The sequence below is a fragment of the Mytilus californianus genome, unplaced genomic scaffold, assembly GCF_021869535.1.
Source record: "Mytilus californianus isolate M0D057914Y unplaced genomic scaffold, xbMytCali1.0.p SCAF_6, whole genome shotgun sequence".
NCBI lineage: Eukaryota > Metazoa > Mollusca > Bivalvia > Mytilida > Mytilidae > Mytilus > Mytilus californianus.
In genome coordinates, this window is record NW_026262712.1 from 96044763 (window position 1) to 96067725 (window position 22963).

A 22963-nucleotide genomic window follows, 5' to 3' on the forward strand; every position below is an offset into this window, starting at 1 on the left:
ATTTTTCGAATTCTCCTGTTACATTACTTCTGTGGCGTCGATACATTCGTGTGACAAATACACAGTTCGTAATTCTATTAAGCTGTTTTTGTGGACTGTCCTAAATCAATTTTAGTTATTGGTTGTTATTCTGTTGTTATCATGTCGACATGTACTATCATATTATTTATTTATGTATTTCTCTGTCTTTGGTGTTCTTGCATTTATTTGAACTGTATTCCCGTCATGTAATGTTGTCATTTTAGCGGTATATTTAATATTGCCATAAAGCGCGGAGGTTTGGCTAGCCACAACACCAGGTTCAACCCACCATTTTTTCTTAAAATGTCCTGTACCAAGTCAGAAATATGGCAGTTGTTATCTAATGGTTCGTTTCTATGTATGTTGCATTGTTGTTTGTTTTTTTGTTGAACTTCGGTGCTCTGTTGTTTCGTTGTTTTCCTCTTATAGTTGATGTGTTTCCCTTGGTTTTAGTTTGTAACCCGGATTTGTTCTCGCTCAATCGATTTATCACTTTTGAACAGTGGTGTACTACTGTTGCCTTTATCTAATATAAGTAATCGTATAATAAATATATTTTGAACATTGTGAAGTCGAACATTTTTTAAAAATTGATTCTTTTCAATATAACTCCTTAATTGAATAAAAACACCTTTTAATTGTGCATAGTACAAGACATTCGGTTTCATTGTACATTTATAGACAAAACAATTGTTGTTAGTTTGTCATATTTTATCTGTTATTTTATACCATCATAATTACCTGTATCAATGTGTGAGCTGTTGATGATTCTGGACACAGAATGATGAATTCCAACATTTTCCCAATCTCTAATATCACATGTCGTAGTTTTCGATTTGATTTGTACACACCACATGTAATGAGTTATTCCTGAATCTCGGTCAGAAAATCCATGCCATGAACCCCCGGAAACTTCCGAACTGTTCTGGTAATCAATGTCGTGTACACCTATTAATAAAAACATGTATTGAACTTTGGTCACAGCACCAATATTTTCTAGAAAATGAATTTCGTTAAACAATAATTAGTAAATAAATTGAATGGGATGATTTTAGTGTATTCTTTTATTTGTTTTAAGAAGTCCCCTGATTAACGTTAAATATTGCAGTTGAGATCTCCAAAACTAGTGTATCCCAAAAAAAGGATCACGTGGATTTCCCTAAGCCAACCAAGAAAACTATCTCGCGAAGTGTTTTCTTTTTTCATATCTTAATGCTATGTGTGTCACTTAGATTGCAGCTTTTTCATGTTTTTGAATTCTGTAGTTTATTGACACTCGACGTAAAAGAGTTGAGAAAGTTACCAACCTATATTATCATTGACAGTCCAAAAAAAACGGTGACAGAGAGTCAACCAGAGAGTCTGATGATTTTTTTAAGATGAGTTTTAATAAAGAGATATAAGTATAAATATATCTATGGATATAAATACCGACGTTTGTACTCAAAAATTTATTGCGTTTATCCCTATATGTAATAGATTCATTTATTTAGATAATACCCACCTATACCATCATAGACAGTACCAGTAACTGGTGGTAGAGAGTCAATCATAATACCGTCTGATGATTCAGTAGCATGGATACCAGAGTAACTGTATCCTACAACATTACTGTAAAATACTTTCCCTGGAGATAATGGTACTCGGCTGATGTTATGAGACGTAATGGTTCCGGGTAGATCCAATTCCACTTCATGTATATCATGACCTTAAAGATTTTTCAATTGAAATTATTAACATAAAAAGGTATAATCACTGGGTCTTTATATTTACATCTGTAAGACTATTTAAAGTGTAGAAAGGTGAAATTTAAACGGAAAATTAACCACCATCATACACAAAGGGTAAAAATTTAAAAAAATTAACTATTGTCTTTGTTCTTGAAAACATTGGTTAACTTTTTGTGACAATACAAAGGGAATTTGTTTGGGTTGTAATAGTGCCAATTATAACAAAGATATACCTCCTGGATATGTACTGAGATACACTTTAAACTTGTCAATAATTTTGGCATCATCCTTAAACACGTTTGTCCATCTGATTGTAAAAGGAGCTCCAGCTTTAATGTAATCTACATCCTTCTTCCAGTGACCAGGTATTTGCTCTACAATCTGAAGTAAATGATTCGAAAATAAATTATTAACTGGTTAGGTCTTTTAACACAACTATCTTATAAAATAAACACCAACAGGTAATGGATATATTTAAATAAAAGAAGATTATAACACATAACTTTAGTTAACATCATTATCCAACATTTAAAAGATTTAGTTGTTTTGATATTTAAACATGTATACCTCATATACGTAAGACAAACACTATTTTAAATAATTTAACGCAATACGAACTAAACATCTATTTTTCCATGTTCTCTCATTTTGAGAATTATGCACAATTAAATCTGGTGAAAGATTCAAGATTTGTAACCAATACAGTGATTCTGATTTTTTTTAAGTTGCATTGGTGTTTACTTGTTTCTGTAGTTTTCCTGATCATGTTATGCGATATATGTCCACAACAAATATGTAGTACATGTGTATGCTGTTATTTGTCATGATAAAAGTTCAACAGTCGTCTAATCTGTAATTTTACCAAACGTGTTCTATTCCATATTGTTATGTTAATGAAATTTTGTGGTTAATGTCACTTGTCTAGTTATGACCGAGTGTAGATTTGCATGCGGTGAATGCCTTTATAACAGGAAACGTTTTACCTTGTCGATGCATCCGGCTATGTTTGGAGTTTATATGGTTTTCTTGGTGGTTTTGTTACCTTTAATTTTTCTATTTAAGAGATTTGAACATTGGTTGAACTAAGGTACTAGAAATGAACACAATGATACAATGATGAATAATATATAACGGATAGATCTTACGAAATGCTATCAGAAAAAATGAATAAATGAATATATGGAGTCACCTAGCTATATAAAATGATGGATCAATTTGCTGCTATTTCTTTAATATTCTTTTAAAATATTTATAGGTACTTCCCTCTAGAAAGCTATTTTCGAAAAAGTTGGTATCAATTAAAATATTTTCTATACTTGAGACTACATATCAATATTAAATGTGTTTTTCAATTTTATTGAAAAATTATACACCTAATTGCAAATGGCCGATGCATTTCGATCCCGAAAGTTATATATCTTCACATTTTAATTATTTCCTGATCACTTAATGTGAACAAGATACGTCTTTAAACGAAATAAATCACAAATGTCTCTGTTTGACGTCTGTAAACACAGCAATATACATTGTGTATTACTATAGTTTGTATTACTAACATAACAATCGGGAATAGAAGGCAATGTAAACTTCTAATATACATTCTGTAGAGGATACGCCTAAAGAACTAAAGACTATATTATTTTCATACTTTGAACGACAAAATTATCTTCTATCTCTATCTGTGTGACGTTTACATTCTTACGTGAAACGCGCGATTCTATGTTAAAGCCAAGTTGATCTGGCCATTCGGTCCCAGTGCTAAAAATCTTTCACTCGTTTATGGGTGGATTTAACATACGTAAATGAAATTCAAAATAAAGCAATGAATGAGGTTGTTAAATTTGATATATGCCTTTTTGTTCTTCTTTGTTAAAAAATTGTTTTGTTTTTATTGTTATTAAGATACTTGTGGTACTTGTACATCCTGTCATTATTGTTTATGATATTCTCGTATTCTTGTCTTTCATTTTTGCTAATGTGCTTTGTCTATATGCCTTTTGGTGTTACTTACAAAACTTGTTTGTTGCTTGTCTTCAATTTTTGCTATGTGCTTTGTCTATATGTCTTTTTATGTTTCTTTGTTACATATATGACGTGGCTCTGTACTTATAAATCCCGTCATTGTGTTATTGTACTAGGGTAAATTTGTGTATTCTTGTCTTTAATTTATGATAAAATGCTTGGTCTACATGCCATTTTGTGCTTCTTTGTTACATATTTGTATTTTTTTTTAGTGATTAAGAATATAACACAATGTTGACTGCTGTATTTTTGACATTTTTACCAATTATATCTGTTTGTTTTGTTCACGCATCGTTGTCAATATAATGGAATTTGAAGCGACTGCCATACAAGTGAGAGGTCCAGCTAGCTGTAAAACCAGGTGCAATTCACCATTTTCTACATAAGAAAATGCCTGTACCAAGTAAGGAATATGACAGCTGTTATCCATTCGTTTGATGTGTTTGAGCTTTTGATTTTGCCATTTGTTTAGAGACTTTCCGTTTTGAATTTTCCTCGGAGTTCAGTATTTTTGTGATATTACTTTTTGCTATATAATTAACAATATTCGTATAATACAGATGAGAATGCAAGAGAATTTTGAATAAACATGTTTTCTTCAAAACAAAAAAATGGAAGTACAAACCGTCGATCCTTTTATTTTTCGTCTTGGCAGAGGAGTTGACATAGCTAATATTCCATCTGTTTTAAAATCAGCAAATGTATCGTCATCATACCATACTCGTACAAAAATTGAATACGATACTGGTGATTCCTTTAACTGTTGGCCTGTATTTTATAATCAATACATATTGCAAATTCAATAAAATAAAATAAATAAAAACTATAAATATAAAGTGAAAATCATAACACCATTGAATAATATGAAATACAATGAAGTGTAACTATGTATATGAATGCGGAGAGCTGGGTAATATACGTTAATAACCCAGCAATTTAAAATAAAAGAATTAAATAATGGCACCAGTTTCACTCAATAACATATGGGGAACCTATTGAAAATAGAGCATGAAATCAAAGCATTATGCATTAAATGACATAGCAAATACTAGTAATAGTGTTGAAAGAGCATTTTAAAAAAGTTCTATAACTACTGTTTTTCATTTTTCACCAGTATAGCTGATGTCACAATCGTGGTACACAATGTAGCAGACACTACTTACCCCTTAGGCGGTCAATTAGATTTGTCAGCAAATTTTGTGTGAGGTTGAGATGTCCGAAATTATTGTATTAAATAAAGTTTAATGTATACCACTGTAAACATGTTTGCTTCATCGTTTTATTTTTGTTTGCCAATTGCTATTCCAGTCATTTGTCAATTGCTATTTTAGTCATTTGAAGTGTAACTATGTATATGTCGATACTACTCATGTTTGGAGCCCACTCGATCTCGTGAATAATACGATTCCTTTTTATATTGCCATTGCCATTATCATTTTAATTATAATTTATGGTAATAACTATGGTATTGACTTCTTTGTATCAAGAAGAATTTCATAATGGTACCTCGTTTTATGTTTAATATTGCCTGATTTGTTTGCCCTGCATGATGCCAAACATCGTCGTTCAAATTATCAAAGACGCCTTCAGGTTCATCTTTGTCTGAATATCCTGCTGTCCATTCATACCTTAAATAATATAAAATATTTAAAATACATGATGTTCCGACTCCCTTTTGCGAGCTGATATATGTCTTAACCTAAGATCAATTATAATAATTTATCAAAGGAGATTCTCTATTCTTTTAGCCAATGAGAAGAGAAAAATGTTATAGTCTATAATAATATAATATAGCAAATCACTAAAAAGTAAAATAACAAAAAAAACCGAACTCCAGATATATGTACATGGATAAAAGAAAACGATGATACTTTGAAATATTTGTCAAACATTGTTTAAGGACAAAACTTCTATAAAATCACTCAATTTTCAAAACTAAATTGGAGCCTAATCTGTATTACTTTTTGTAACATACACATTTCGTTCGATATAAATAAGTTAGAGCATTAAAGTTTCCCTTTCCACTATGTTTACCATGGTATACCTGACAACGGTTTTATCAAATCAACGAAATTTCATTTGTGTACTTACACGTTTATTTGAAAAAGTAAATATTATTAATGCAATGTGATTTTTTTCCCTATATACATGTATGTCTATCATTTACTCGATTCTGTTATTTTAAACCCGTTCATAATTGAATTTGAAATTGGTGGATTTTATATTTACCATAAGGGCCTCAATCCTTGAGCTTGTACTACATGCCATTTGGCAGCAAGAGCAACATTTGATGGCGTATACTTCACATCACTAAAGGGAGACGATTCCTGAATATTTGTTATATCATATATGCCCAACAAGTTGTTATTATTTGCTGAAATACGAACGTATTAAGTGCAAACAGATATCACTAAAGTCATGATATAAGTGCAAAGAGATATTACAATGTTCATGATATAAGTGCAAACAGATATTACAATATAGATAATATATCATTTGTTTGAAGCAGATTAATTTTTTAACTCTAAAAGTATATTGATTTAGAACAAAGAGTTATTAATATTCTTCTTATTTAGTGAGGACTACTTGCTGTCGTTATATGTCTTTAGATATTTTAAAGTTAAGTAGATGTAGCATTGATGTATACATAACATCTATTTTAAAAGTATGACATAGCAGTATTCATTGGTTGAACATACAACAATACTTTATGAGTTAAAATTGCACAATACCTTCGTCAGATACTTTAAGTAAACTAATATGTTTTATTAATATTTGTTTTGAAGATCGTCTACAATTTAACCAAACTAAACATAAGAAAGCAGATGGCTCATCCTATAATATCAAAAGAAATGAAATAATTGTATAAAATAGCCATACCTTTGGTCACATCATTACATGATCGTCTAGAACATCGTTGTCCTTGTGCAGCACATACACAATGTCCTTGACACGTGACCGCTGAACATCTCCTTATCAATTCTAGTGAACCTCCAGGCACAAGTTTAAATTGAGAATGTATCATTCTGCTTGGTAATCCAATCTGTAATTAACGATGCAAAAATGTATAATGCACCATAAGTTTAGTTGCAATCAGAACTTGGGAAATGCATCTATAATACTCAAAGTACATATACAAAATTAAAATGTCACTTAGATTCGAACAGACAGAATATGATGAAAAGTTTTGTGTAGATAACACAAGAAATGATTAATACTGCTTTCTCTGATACAGTGAGGTATGTGTTATTTAAAATTTGAGCTAGAGAGTGATATAAGGTTTAGATACTAACCGTTGATATAAATGAGGACTTAGATTTTCAAAATTCAAATTTCTATATTTATTTTGCGGCATTACATCATAATAGACACATAAGAAGTGTCGATTTCTTTGTTGATATGATAGTGCACGTCTACTATTTTTTATCTTGGTTTCTTTGGAATTGTTAGGGTTCTGTCTGATATGCTTTTTTAACCGTTACATTTCTTGCTTTGGTCCTTTATCTATGGTGTATAGGGTGGTACAAAATGTATGTGTAGAAGTACACACGCATTCGTTTCTCACCTAAAATCAAAAAAACAATTGTTGGCGAAATGGTAAGGGAAGCGTCCTCACCAATCATTTGTCTTTGTTTCTCGGCTTTTGGTGTTATCGTTAATTGAATGGAACGCCTTGTAATATGTATTAAGAATGATAATCACATTTTACCTGGTTTACCGCCCAAACGCTTACAAACACATGTTCAAACTTTGCCAAGTTTTTAGTATCTACTTCAAATGTCTGAACATATCCTTCATCATACTTGTCGACTCCCGATTGATTATGCAGAAATTCTTGTGGTGAACCAGATATCTAAAATAGAATTGTTTTTCTTTATTCTATATCAAATGGAGATAACAACATAAACAACTAGCAGATTTCAACTTCAAAGTTTTATTCCCCTAGAATGATCATCGGATTAACCTGTGTACTGATAAAACTATTACCTTACTCTTTTGTTTATTTGTTAATTTGTGAAATTTGATAAATATAACCTAGAATAAATGAGTAGTATTGTTATGAACAATCAACACTGGATTATATCATAAGAAAGGATATTATAAAAAAATATCAGCAATGACTTTATATTGTACGTCAAATCTGTTGATGATGATGATCCAATAATAGATCATATAGCAATTATAGGCTACGGGGGAAAAGCATTTGTTTCAAATAAAGATCTGGAGAAATCAATAAATATCAAAAATACAAAAAAAAAAATGATGGAAACAATCGAATCCAAGTAATCATAATCAATAACAGTCAAGTGAAAACATGTCTGGTTAATTTCTATATGCAATTCATACGAGTAGCTTGATATATTGATTATAATTATACAATGGACCAGATCCCAGAAATAATAGAAAAGGTCAAAGATTCTCACCAGACAATTATTTGCAGGGACATGAATGATTCACTACACATAGATAACAGAAGACGCGACCAAAATCTTCAGGAATTCATGATCAACAACTTTCTGAATATCTTTGAAAACACAAGTTAAGTGTTAAACCTATATCACAAGTAGGAGTGCTTCGATATATAATGGAGGAACATACTGGCACAGAACAAAACAGAACAATTGACGAAAATATTAGAATTTTACTTTTTACCTTATTGAAATCGTCTGTCATATACTTGCTACCAAGGGATACAAAGTACTTGTCTATTCCAGTATGAAGATCTGTAAATCCTAACCATGACAACCAAAGCTTATACCTTGACCAATTCATCCAATCATCAACATGGCGATGAAGATTTGCTGCATGATCAGTTTTTATTGCAAACATGCCTAGGAAAGCAAGTGAATATGCTATATACTTGAAATTTACTCTAGCTGATAATTGGAAAGATAGGAATTTTTTGTTTTTTTATCTCTAACTATATATATAAAGAGGGCCAAATACAGAATATTGTAAGCAATGAAGCTTTAAAAATCAAGTTTAATTAAATCATCTTTGTAAATTTAATAGCACTATGACTTCAAATTTTGGAGTCCTTATGAGTTATAATTTCCGTAGGAAAGACTCCGTAGTCTTCAGTGCTACATGTAGTGTCTCCATTATTTAATGTTTCGTTTTATATGTTTACAAAACGAGATTTCATGTTTACGCAAAATAACTAAAGTTCAGAAAATAATGAACTTTATGTCTATTATCTAAATATAGAACAAGACGTTTGTTTAACATGTATAAATACCTGGAGTTGGTGGAGAACTGTCTATCACGATCCCTTTTGATTCGTCTTCAACACAAATTTTAGCACCATTACAAACGATCAGTTTTACTGTATAATTACCACCATCATGCAAATCAATTTGCGAAAATGTGTACTCTCTTACAATACCATTTAACTACAAAATATAAATGCAGGTTTCAAAAATTTATATAATATATAAATCAGATACATCTATTGTTTTCATCTAACACTGATGGTTTAATTTCACGATATACATGTATAAATGTTATAACAGATCACCAAATAAAACAATTGTTGTTACCACTATTCCGTCCTCTTTTCCTAAATTATGATATCACCAAATAAGACGTATCACCGAATGTGTACTTACCCTGAACAACATGAAAGGTTCCACTACGGAAGTAAAATATTCTTCTCTTCGCATTCACATCAGATCACCCCTAGTTTTTGTCATGTTTCCACTCACAAGATCTTTAGTTTTCTCTGTTTTGTTTTTTTTACTTTTTGCATGTTTCATTTTGCCATTGCCTTGTGAGTCACTTTTCAATTTATGAGCTTTGGTTTTCCTTTCTGTATCTTCCGACTGTTTTGTTCCCCAAATGGAACAAATTTAGATCATTGTCTATTATAAAGGAGGCAAAAGCTACCAAAAAGAAATTCAAACTCATAAATCGTCCATAGTCCATGGCAAAAAACGAAAACACTACTAAAAGACTAACAACATTACACAAAACCCAACATAGAAAAACCAAAGACTGAGGAGCACGCTTCCTACCAAAAAATCGGGGAAAACCGGGGGTTGATTGGAACATTGAACTCTTGGTTTAATAACTTCTTTGTGAGCAGCAACCCTCTTTCAAAGAGTTCATTATAGAAAATGCAAGTTCTGGAATATCGTATCATCTGGGTGATATATACTCCATATGTAGGCACTGCTTGAATGTTTCTACATAGAAATGGGAAGTTCATAATTGGGAAGCTTAAAGCATCTAGTTCGTCGTAAATATTGTTTTCAATCGACCTTCATTTTAAATTTGTAGAAATAAGTCAAGATATGAGGCAGACTTAACTGTCTCTGTTGTATACCTTATCTCAAGTTTGATGTGATAGATGCGTTCAATATAGTGACCAAACTATGAATTATTTGGTGATAGAACATCATATAAATAAAGGAAAATTAATATAAAGGATAATGCTAACTTTTTTGTCTTCATAAAACGCTAGTGTATGAAGGCAACCTCAAACGAATAAAGAAGTTAGTCGGCAAGAAGAAGAAAACAGTTGGTTCAAATAGTAATGCCGATTTATTGTTGAATAACAAGTCTTCAAAACGTAGCAAATATGTCCAAGAAATCAAACGGCTTGAAAATGTCAGTTAATGTTTAGTTTGAATCAGAGTGATTTTTACAAAGTACGCACAATTAAAACCTCCCTAAACATGAAACTTTTTTCTGCATTGGCCATTCTATGTAAGGCTTCGATTGCTGATAAAATTGATGCAAATAAGTCAGAAAGAGGTTTAGTGGAACACTTGGTGGAGCCAGCAATATAATATTGTTTGTAATTAAAGTATCGAACACAGTGACAGAAGATCAAGTTCTTTATTTTTATTTGAAATTCTAAAAGAACACAAAAGAGATATTTGATTATCCAAGATTTCCTCCTTCGTATGTGTCGTGGGGGTATATGTTGGGTTTCCAAGCAAATTGACAATACCAAATTGATTGATCAAGCAATTAATATAATGTGATTTACACACGATGTTGTTTGGGGCTTTAATTAATCAGTGGGGAAACAAATCATTTGTCACGAAGGGAGTGCTTGAGAATGTTTTCGAATGAACTGATTTATGTGGAAGGCCATTGCACAAGTTTATGTCATCTAGACCTTTGTTGCCAAAGGAATGTTTTACATAGGATCTTTTCACTTTTCTTATTTTCCAATTTAAAAGTCTGTGAATGGCAATGTCGACAAGATAGCTGTAAGTTTGTTTTCGTTTGATCGGGGTGTGTAACAGTGGGTAATAATGAAATGCAATTATACGTATAAAGTGATGTTTCAAAAATCAAAGACAAAGATGACTGAACACTAAAAAAACACTTCTCTCAATTCTACTAATTACTTCTGTGGATGATGTATTGAATTCGCCTCCTCTGTGTGATGCAATGGAGAGATACTGGCGCTGTATAAACGATTCTTTGTCTTCTACCTCCCAATGTATTCTTATGGTACTTCTGAATACTAAAGAATTGTCTTTGATAGAACCTAATTCTGTTGATAAGTAGGGTTTAACCTTCATTAATGGTGGTGTGTCGTCGATGTAGAAACCGTTTGAATGAGCTTCTGTACTCAGTCCTGAAATAATAAATTATCATCAGATGCATAAGCCTTAAACAGAAATATCGATTTGTTTATATACACAAATTAGATACATATTCAGAATAGAACGAGAACTCAATGAAACATATTGGACAGGTTGGGAATTACCCCTCAAATGAGGAGTAACCCTCAAATGTAATGACTATCCCTTTTATGAGGGGTACATTTCAAGTGTTAACAAATATTGTTTTGTAAAATCCACTTTTTAGTACAAATGAGCACATATTTATATTATTCGAAGAAACATTTCCCAAAGAACTATACATCTATCTGGTATTATATGGTCAAAACATGTCCAAGAATTTTGTTATATTCCTGGACTTATATCTTCTTTATTATTAAAAATAATTGTACCCCTATTTTAGAAAAGTTGTTTCAAATATAATGAATTTTCCCACATTTAAGTTAAAAAATCTAAGTTTTTCTTTTTTCTTTTCTACAACAGTAAAACGATCCCTCGTCTGAGGGACAGTCCCTCATTTAAGGGATATCCCTCATTTGGGGGGGGGGGGGTTGTTGTTCCCAACCTGTTGGATGTCTAACAATATTCTTCCACAGATATTTCCACAGCGGTAATTCTGAAAAGTGATGTCCTTTCACACAATAAATCTATCTTGTCAGTTACATGTATATAGTTTTATGTAGCTATGATAAATGATCAAAACTGAGTGCACAAAATAACTTAACAAATCTTATTTAACTGCAAGAACAATGTCTGTATATAAATACATTCAAGGCAAGACAGTATTTCCGGGAAATAGCTCAGCATATTTTAAAGAATCATCTCCTGAACATTTTTGTAATGCGGCGTTTATACAGTGCTGATTATTGTAAAAACAAATCGTGTTACTACCCTTGATAATATGTTATACAGAGTCCTACTTATTGAGAATGAACCAGTGATGTCTTGAGCGATTCGGCAGAATCAGATTAAAATCGTTACAAAGTCCTTCTTTGATGACGTGATAAAATGATTTTTTTTGCAAATTTCAAATAACTAATCACACGATCTTGATCAGACTTTTGACAAAATTTAATCGGAAATTGTCTATCAAGGACAAATTTTCAAATCCTGAGTTTGCGACTGAGCTTATAAATTTGAAACTTCTTTTAATTTAACGACCAATAAAATGTTCAAATTTGACAAAAAAGAAATATGAAAATTTCAATAATACAAACAGATTTCAATGCTGATTTTGATTTGTAATATTTTTAACATACAATTCTGACGTGAAAAAAATTGGTCTGTGTAGCACTATTACAAACAGAGTTATTGTAGTATAATTTTGTAGAAAGGTAGTATAAATCATGATTTAACAGACACTATATACCTGCTTTATTATATGCTTTTATTGTTACATAAATACGCTGTCCTTGTGGTAGTTTATGTAGTAAATCTGGTTCCATCAATACATTAGAGCGTGGTAAATGTGTGGATTTAATAATATCATCTGATCCTGGTTTTGTTCCAACTCTCCATGCAAATCTGTCTATGCCTGATTGAGGATCTGTAAATCCATACCATTTTGCAGATATGTAATTTCTGTGCGAAATAAAAAAGAAATCCAAGACAATCCTTGTAAAACTGATGCATAAAACTTTATATATCGATGCATTGTCTGAACGTTTTTCTGATGAGCAACTAGTCTAGATGCCACATGTTGAGTTAATCGGTAACACATATCTACTATAATTGAATTATTTTTTAATTCACACTAACCTTAAGGACTGATATTCTATGTCATACACATCTACACCATCTAGAACTATTCCTTGTGTTGGTGGACTGTTGTCAATAACAACACCATCTGACGTCACAGATGTACACATGTCTGCGGTATTACATGCTGTGATTGTTGTATAGTATCGTATACCAGATCCCAAATGCATATGGCAGAGGGTAAAATCTGTCGAAAATAAAACATCGTTAAAATAACATCTGTACAACGCATCCTTAAGAAAACATTTCCATCAGATCATGAGCACAAGACGATGAAATTTATCGACAATCTAAATTTAGATACGTCAAATCCAGACACCTACCGGCCTTTAGTTTTTCTTCTTAAAACATTGTCAAACCATGTCCTCTGTGTTTTAATTATTTTTTGAAATCAAGTTTTCGACATCGTGATTCCATTGACCAATAGCTAGTTGTTGTTAGGACTGTTGGTTCGTATTTCAAACTACAATTTAAGTGTGAAATGTATTGTCAACGTTGCTCCCTCCATTCGACAGTTAAATGTACCTTTCAAGGTTGTTAAAAGTAATATCACAAAAATTCCGAACGCCGAGGAAAATTCAAAACGGAAAGTCCCTAATCAAATGGCAAAATCAAAAGCTCAAACACATTAAACGAATGTATAACAGTTGTCATATTCCTCTAGAGGCATTTTCTTGTGTTAAAAATGGTGGATGAAACCAGGTTTTATAGCTAGCTAAACCCTTCACTTGTATGACAGTCGCATAAAATTCCATTATATTGACAACTATATGTAGACAAACAGACATGATAGGTACAAATGTCAAAAATTTGGGTATACAGCAGTCAACATTGTTATCATCTCAATCACTATAAAAACAAAGAAATATGTAACATAGAAACACAAAAAAGCATACAGACAAAGCACATTAGCAAAAATTGAAAAACAAGAATACAAAAATTTACCATAGCACAATAACACAGTGATGTCAGTACTCAGAATTTATACTTCAATACCATCGTGTATTATTTGTGAAGTTGATACGAAATATTTATCAACAAGGTCTTGGTACCTTCTGATGAACTTTTTTAGATACAGGACGAGACAGTCTTTGACATACCCCTGGCTCATCAAATTTCTACTCAGACACTGCAATAGTAAAAAGCAAAGAAACAACAAAAACATTGTTCAAGCAACACCAAATAATACTTACTATTAGATATTCCTATATCCTGACTGACTAATACATCTTCACATTCTGGACAGGTTCCGATACTGACATAATATGCCTTTATGATAGAATGTGGATCATGAAAACCTTCCCAGTAGACAGACAGTGTCTTCACATCGGTTTGGTAATCTATATCTTTCATATAAGAAGCAGCAGTTTCTTGACTACCATCATATACATGCCCAGCAACTGGGGGCGACATGTCATATATGTAAGCCCAAGAGGAAGCAGTGTTTATTAAATTGGCTCTATTTATAGCCTACAAATATAAATAGTTGCCGTTAACCATCGAATTTCATATTTGTCACCCTAGAATCATGTGGATACATTTCTTAGACATTGGAACAAGAGTAAACAAAATAATTTTGACACGATAAATCATAAATCAGGCATTATCTTAATTTGTTTTTATGATACTCTAACTGTATTACTAGTAAAAGCTCTGAAATGGTAATGTGATCCTACAAATAATACAAACACTGACAGCAATACGTACATTGTAAACCTTGATGTGTACGTTACACAATATCTTCGCATTGAAAATTGTATATACTACTATTTATCAACAAAGCAAAAGTGTATTTTTGTTTTCATTATATAATTACAGAAAAGCAGGGTGAGAATTCAAATTTTTATGAGAAATGACGGTCAATAATATTCACGGGGATTTATGATATAGCATTTGTGGTATGGTATTAAAGCGATTTGCACGATATTACTTGACTTGCACATATCATCATAACACATGAAGATACATGGGAGTGCTTGAGTAAAAATTATAATTTGTACTCACATTTACAATGTAACGTATCACTCATAAGCAATATCGTGGTATTATTTATTTCATTTTTGCTTTTAATATCTACAAAACATTTGGAGGTACAATGGCGTACAAGGGCAGTAAGTAAGTAAGTTGGAGGTTATTATTATTCCTCTTGATATTTGTGTTACCTTAACTGTGATGAAATAAGCATGGCCTTCGTGAATATTGATTGTTTTATCTTCAGCTGATACACCACAGTCTAACATCGTTTTTGTAAATGGTATAATATCGTCATGTCCAGGATGAGAACCAACAGACCACAGATAATGATTTATTCCACTCTCTTTGTCGATGAATACATCGCTCCAACTATGAAAGACAAGCCACTACATTTTAAGTGTTTTATAAAACAGTAATTATTGGTTTACTTTTTAACAATTCACAGCAAGTTAAATATGACGGCATCAACAAGTAACGGAAAATTGGCAGTCGAATAAAGTAACAAACAAGTTTTAGCGACAAGTTTACTAATTCCTCATTTAAGAAAATGTATAGATAATTTATAAAACACATAATTATGATTCTGTTAATATCTATTAAAACGTTCGTAAACTGATGTTTTGTATTCACCACATTCAAAGATAATATACAAAAATAACTCCAATATATATAAGAAATGTTATCTTCCTATCAAATGTCCTTAATAACATTTAAAATGTATATACCAAGCATTTATTTCACTCAAATCCGACAAGTGTCGCCCTTTTATAGTTATTGGTTGATCAGTCTTCTCTGGTAGTGTGTTGTCAATCTTTATAGGGTGTGAATCTGCTGTTGAACTTCTTGTTGCAAAGTCCAGTCCTGTAAACCATATTTATCATAGCATAAATTTTATGCAAAAATTAAGTTAATCATGTGACATTTGTTTTGCATTATTTCAAACTTGCATTGGTGTGAAAAAGCCTTGACTGAAGAACATTTATAAAACGCGCAAATGCACTTCTTCATACAAAACTAAAATGTACTTATTTTGATCATTTTTAAACCAACCGCATTATGCATGTGTATTTTTTATAAATCGTGAGTTTTTATTTCAGTGATTACGTTTGTCGCTGTATTCTATTTTTGGTTTTGGTTTATTCTTTTTTTTTTACACAACTACTTTATACTTGTTTTAAATTTGCCATGTTGGTGCGTTAGTAAGCATTTTTCTAATTGGATTGTTGAAGGCCGTACCATTACTCATAGTTGTTAACTTCCACGTCATTTTGTCTCTCTCTGCTGGAAGGTTTTTTTCAGTTGTTTTCATACCACATCTTCTTATTTTTACATTCAAATCTTATAATCTGCTACAATCATACAATAACAAGTTAAAGCAATCCTTTCGTGTGTCTTCTTGTGCATTTTTAAAGTTGTCATAAGCATCACTTGCAGTCATAGATGTTGCATTTGATACGGAAATGATAAATATGTTTTGGAATAACTCGGCCAATCAAAATTAGAGAACGTATAAACTTTTGTGTATTTTTATTATGCTATCTTATATATTTTTAAATGTTTAGTACAGAAGCAAGGGAACAAATCCCATTGAGGAAAGGACAAAATTTGCACAAAAATCCGGTTTTAAAAACTTGTACACTAGAACTCCTAAATTAAGATGTGACCATGATATACATTATTTGGATCTTAAGTTACTTTAAATCACACTTAAAAGTAAAATACTTTTAATGATGGAAGGACTCTATAAGAGGCCCATGTACATTATAGATAAACTGTTTTTGAAAGAATAAATGGTGTTTGCGTTTAAAGGTATGGCAATGACAAGGAGGTAGTTTGGAAATCATCTGATTTTCAGGATCCCATATTGCAGCAATCGTCCTTATAAGTTGAGTCTAAGTTAACAATATTTGTCATTTCACTTCCCCCTCATTTTATCATATAAAGTTTTAGTCTACTTTAGTTTAATTATGTTTTTATTTCTCAATTTCATGAAATCTAAAGTCTTTTCAAAATCATTGTTCAAACAAAACTTATTAAATTTTATTACAATCCTACTATATAAAACATGCACAGTGATGTCAGTTACAGCTTTCAATTAATTAACACAACCAAAAATAATAAGAAACTTCATACAAGAAAAAAACAAATACATTAGTATTGATAACACACTAGTTTTCATTTCAACTTATAGAAGTGTCACCATCCATCATTGGAATATATAATTTGATTTCGCAGAATTTCTCATGTACAATAGGCAAGAGAAAACAAGAAACAAAAAAAATGTTTGAAGGTTGAATTATCAATTTGTAGTATAAAAGTGCCTCTTTACCTTTTTTAGTCCTTGCTTTTATCGAGATTTTATAAAGACAGAATTATAAGAAGTATTATAATGCATTTTCGTAATACCTTTGACTGTAGCGTAATACTCGTGACCGTTCTGTAGCCGTAGTGTTCTTTGTGTATGTAGTCCATCGTGAAATGGTAGTTTGTGTATTGTGTAATGGTTAACAAGTCCTACTGAAGTGAATGGAAATATATCTGTTCCGCCTTTTGTTGATCCTAATTTTAAATAAAACAAATATTTATGTTAACATATTAAATGTGTGTGGTATACATATCTAATGGAGTAGAGTATATCAATGAACAATTGAAGGTAGTTTCAATACATCTATAGTAGGTTATAGCCTATAATGACGAAGAACGCCAAAATCTTCTTTGCATAATTATCAAATGCTGTAACCATGGTAACACTCTGTAAGCATATAGATTTATTCATATATTAATATTATTTTAATGTTTTTCCTATTTTTTCCCAATTTTATTTATCTCATCTTACTCCATTTATTTCCGTTTTAGAGTGAATAGGACTCTAAGGTGATGTGGTCCCTTTGACTAAAATGGCTGTTAATTAACATCAAAATTGACTGTGTATGACAAATCTGTGTATTTTGAATGTTTTTTTTAACTCAAATATAAGTCTGAAAAAGACAAACCTGTTCATCTGAAATTTTTTTAAGGCATAGCATGCCTTAGATAAATACAGTTCCAATGCATTGTATTGTATGTTTAAAAAAAATAAAACTCAACTAGGTGTTGCGGTGCACTTTAGTTCGTTCCTACAAAAGGTACCAAAATAAACTCAGTTGGGAAAGAGGTTTTAGAACTTCCCCGCAGGTAATAATATAAGTGAATTGTATTGATTAACATGGAAAAAAGGGACAATAGAAACCTGACAATAATGGGAGATTCAAACTGTTACACTGAGTGGACCATATTAAGAGAAACTCAACTATTTGTTAATTTTATCATCTTCTGCAAGGACGAAAAAAGAAAAAATAGTGCACAGCAAATCCGGTAAAGTTTGTAACTTTTAAAAACTTAAAAAGCATTTGAAAATCATTTGCATAGATCAAGCTATGCCTTAATTTTTTTTTCAGATGCACAGGTTTTTCTGAACATTTTAGGTAAAAACGCAATCAATTTAGCCATGGGTCCATATTAACTTTATTACATTTTTTGTTTGTTTTTTATAATAAGTCTACGATCAATTCAATTTTAGCATGTTATTACTAATAGTAATTTGCACCCTTATTGTCTGAAAATTTGTTGAAAAATGAAGATGACATAATTATTTTTGTTATTTATTCTTTCTGGATTAGGTGCTCGACTCCAATCTTTATTGACTAGGATTGTCAGTTTTCCGACCGAAGTTCAGTGATTCTCTCTAGGCACTCCGACTTCCTTCGCTTATAATAACCGAACGCAACGAAATAGCACAATAGTGCTAACAGTGGTGTTAAATTCCAATTAATCAATCAATCATTCAATCATTTTTTTCAGATTAAATCCTTTAACATTGCCCGATGGATATTTATCTATTTAAACAGAACTTGAATTGAATAATACAATGAATATACCGAAGTCGTTTAAACTATTCTTACCAATTCCAACTTGGTACTCTTTAATTCCTGAATTATGTACAGACTTTTTATATTCTTCTACATCGGTAAACGAATCCCAGCTGATAAAAATATCTGACGATGAAGACTAAATACAGAAAAATGAATATTATCCGCTTCGGCATAATTATTTGAACATCAGAAACTATGAAAGGCTTATAATTTAGTAACAGCAGTATACAGTATTGTATTTGAAGAGTTACGAGCTTCAAATCACCACGGACGGTGGAAAACTATTGAACACATGTACAGCACTGGTATTCCTATTCTAGAGCATAACTATGTAAATGTATAAAATTAACATTTCAAATGTCAGGGTAACGTCGACTGATTTAACAACACTTGCAAATATTTCCGTCCGTCAGCCGTTCAATTGACGGTAAACGTCATCCACCCACAATAGTTTTACATATCATATTGCATTTTAAATAAAAAACTTTAACAGATTTCTTTTTTTAACTTGTATTCAAATTAATAATCTAAAAATCATGTATATTTTATGTAGAACTCGATACTTTTACCAACCATTTTCATATTTTAACATACTTAAATAATCTTTATATTTCTTTGTATTCCAGATTGCAACAGAATAATGATATATTGTATAATCAGCACCATGTTAAATAGGAAACACTAGTAATATTAATAAATTTATTTTTACTGTTTTAAACATTTTAAACCCATATTTTGCTAATTCCATTTCATGACTTCATTCATCTGTCCCTTAAAGTTTGTGCATATTGTATGCGACTTTGATGCGACTGTAATACAAGTGAGAGGTTTGGCTAGCTATTAAACCAGGTTCAATCTACCTTTTTCTACATATGAAAATACCTGTACCAAGTCAGGACTATGACAGTTGTTATCCATTCATTTAATGTGTTTGAGCTTTTGATTTTGCCATTTGATTAGGACTTATATCTAGAAATTGACTATGAGGGTCGGTTGAAAACAAAACTTTACGACAAAAGAGATGATTTCAGCTTCCAAATTGTGATCTTTACATTTTTAAACCAAGAGTTCCAAATGGTGAAGTTGAAATCATCACTTAGTAAGTTTTACGGACGCCATCATGAGTTGGTTGGCCGTTATGGAATATCCGTTTCACAGATGATATCGGATATGTTCTTTATGTCGTAACTAGAATCCCGTTCCCTTTTCACGAATGTGACCTACCGAATTAGACTATTTACCGGCTTTATGAGCAACACGACGGGTGCTACATGTGGAGCACGATCTGCTTTCCCTTTCGGAACACCTGAGATCAACCCCAGTTTATGGTGGGGTTCGTCTTGCTGTTGTACTCCTATTTGTGACATTTTTGCCTATTGTGTCTGTTTGTTTTGTTCACACATCGTTGTCAATATAATGGAATTTGATGCAACTGTCATACAAGTGCGAGGTTTAGCTAGCTTTAAAACTAGGTTTAATCCACTATTTTCTACATAAGAAAATACCTGTACCAAGTCAGGAATATGACATTTGTTATCCATTCGTTTAATGTGTTTGAGCTTTTGATTATGTCATTTGATTAGGGACTTTCCGTTTTGAATTTTCCTCGGAGTTCAGTATTTTTGTGATTTTACTTTTTGCACATGCATACATGTAGAAGCACTTACACTTATGTATGTTTCCCCCTTAAAGATGATGCTAATTTCACAAATCTTGACGACACGTATTTTACCAGTTCTTAGTTATTTTTGTATTTCTTTTTTCATTAATATATTAATTCACATGTTATGATTTGATCAGTTATGGTGACTTTTATCTTTTTATATATACCATTCAAAAATATTTAATCATGTGTGAAAAATAACAACATTTCTATAGATTCTTCAATGTCTAAATTGTTATCTTTTGTGTCATTTGTTCTCTTGTTGAGAGTTGTCTCATTTGCAATCATACCACATTTCCTTTTTTATATCTTTAATGTTTATTTTGTATCCCTATTCTCAAGATAAGAGAATAAGTCACGAACTCAAGACTGTATTTTTGATATTGGATTTCCTGAGCATTGTGAGAAAAAAATTTCTCATCAGTTGTGAAATATCTGTTCTCATCAAATGATTGGTCGAAATTTTATTATGACGTTTAATTTTATTGATGTCTTCTGAATTTCCTATTGTGACGTCCTGAAAAAAAGCAACCATGCCTGATGACGTCACATATAAAGAACATAACATTCTGCAGATCTTTGAAAAGGAAGGGTAAAAACCATTAGGGAAACAGATTCCTCCACTCTAACTCGTGTATTGCGATATTTCTCCACTTTCAACAGTTACATTTTAATTATTTAAAAAGCTCGGCAAGCCCCGCGCTTTTGATATTAAAATGTAACTGCCTCAAATTGAGACGTATCGTAACATACTTTTTGAAATATAATACACATGTTAGATATGAGATCAAAGTTTAAATGCCTCATTGTATGTCGTGTCTTCTGTATTTGATTCGTACTTTTTTTCGAGTAATGATTGCCGTCATTACATTTTCCTATCTACCTAAAAAATCGATGATATCTTCTCCGGTAAATTGCTACAGAAAGTTACATTTATACAACACAAAGGTATAACACAACTGAATATATGTTAGGGTAGATTAACAAATTTGATAAAAAAAAATTCACCCGCAACTTCTTCTTTGCTGATAATTTTTACCCTCGTGTGTTAATCTACCTTAACACCTTCATCCAAGGGCAGTCTTATTATACTATCATGTTTGCGTATATTTCAAAATAATGTAAGATATACATATTCGTCTTACTTGATATTGCTTGTTATGATCAATACCAATCCAAACATGACCCGGTGTAGGTGGTGTTAGATCAACCGTTACTCCATCACTACAGGTGTTTGTTTCTTCTAAAACCTCTGTCCATTTCTCATATTCTACCTCTTTCCTTGGGGCATGAATACACACTATGTATCGCTTACCATGTTCTAGTTCGTCATTTATACTGAATATAACGTTAACGTATTCTTTTTCTATAAAAAAAACAGAGCATATTACTATTGCGTTATATAAGGTCATGAATCCTACTTATTACGGCTTTAAAATACATTCGAGAACGGTGAACACAGTGATATTTCAGTCTTAACTGAATAAGTTAACGGTGCACAAATTGATATTTCAGTCTTGAAAAAAAATGAACTATTAGAAAATTTGAATTAAAACTAGCTTTCAGTAACTGCTTATACTGCTAAATTGGTACATTATGTTTTTTTTCATTTTGTTAGTTGTGGAGGAGCTTTGTACGTATTTGATGAAACTTTCTATAACTGAAGAGTGCATTTTTCTTCTGTACTGTGACACCGCTGTGACACCATTGTTCCATGCACGAGGAAGACCTGATTTTAGTTTAATGTTATTAACTTAAATTTAAGTCGTCAGATGTTATTTTTCGAATTGCTTAACATTAATTGTTGCAACGTGCTGCTGATTTTAGCTTACTATACCGTATTGAGTTTGCTCATTGTTAAAGTCAGTATATAAAGTCTCATGTAGTTGTTTACGTCTATGTCCGTTGGGTCTTGTTTGATAGTTGTCTCATTGGAAATTATATCACTTTTGGTTTTAGTATTATACTAATTGAACATTCCCTGATTAACAATCGTTTTTTCCTCATATGAACACAGAACATGTCAAAACATGTTTGATTAGCTCTGACATCTTTGATTTACAGTAAAGGTAATGTGATACCGGTATATTTGGTTAGAGACAACAAAAACAGAATAATTGGGAATAAATGTGTACCTGTAAATCCACATTTAACAGAATCAGGGTGAGAACATGGATCCCTAAATTGAAGCTTTGCATCATCCTTGTAATAACTTGTGACATCTAAATTTTCGGCGTCGATCACAGCCCAGGTATAATTTTTGTGACGTAATAATGGCCATGTTGCCGAAATTATGTTTTTATA

General features: G+C 31.6%; 1 protein-coding gene across 1 annotated transcript in view; it reads right to left on the reverse strand.

Annotated features, from left to right (window-relative positions):
• LOC127706022 (uncharacterized) overlaps window positions 1–22963 on the reverse strand; it is a 365292-nt gene that overhangs the window by 179911 nt on the left and 162418 nt on the right. Inside the window, exons 5-7 of the mRNA XM_052210412.1 lie at window positions 1985–2132; window positions 1526–1729; window positions 763–969 (exon numbers count right to left, since the gene is read on the reverse strand). Of these exons, the coding sequence (XP_052066372.1) occupies window positions 763–969; window positions 1526–1729; window positions 1985–2132 (559 nt within the window). The remainder of the gene's footprint in view (window positions 1–762; window positions 970–1525; window positions 1730–1984; window positions 2133–22963) is intronic.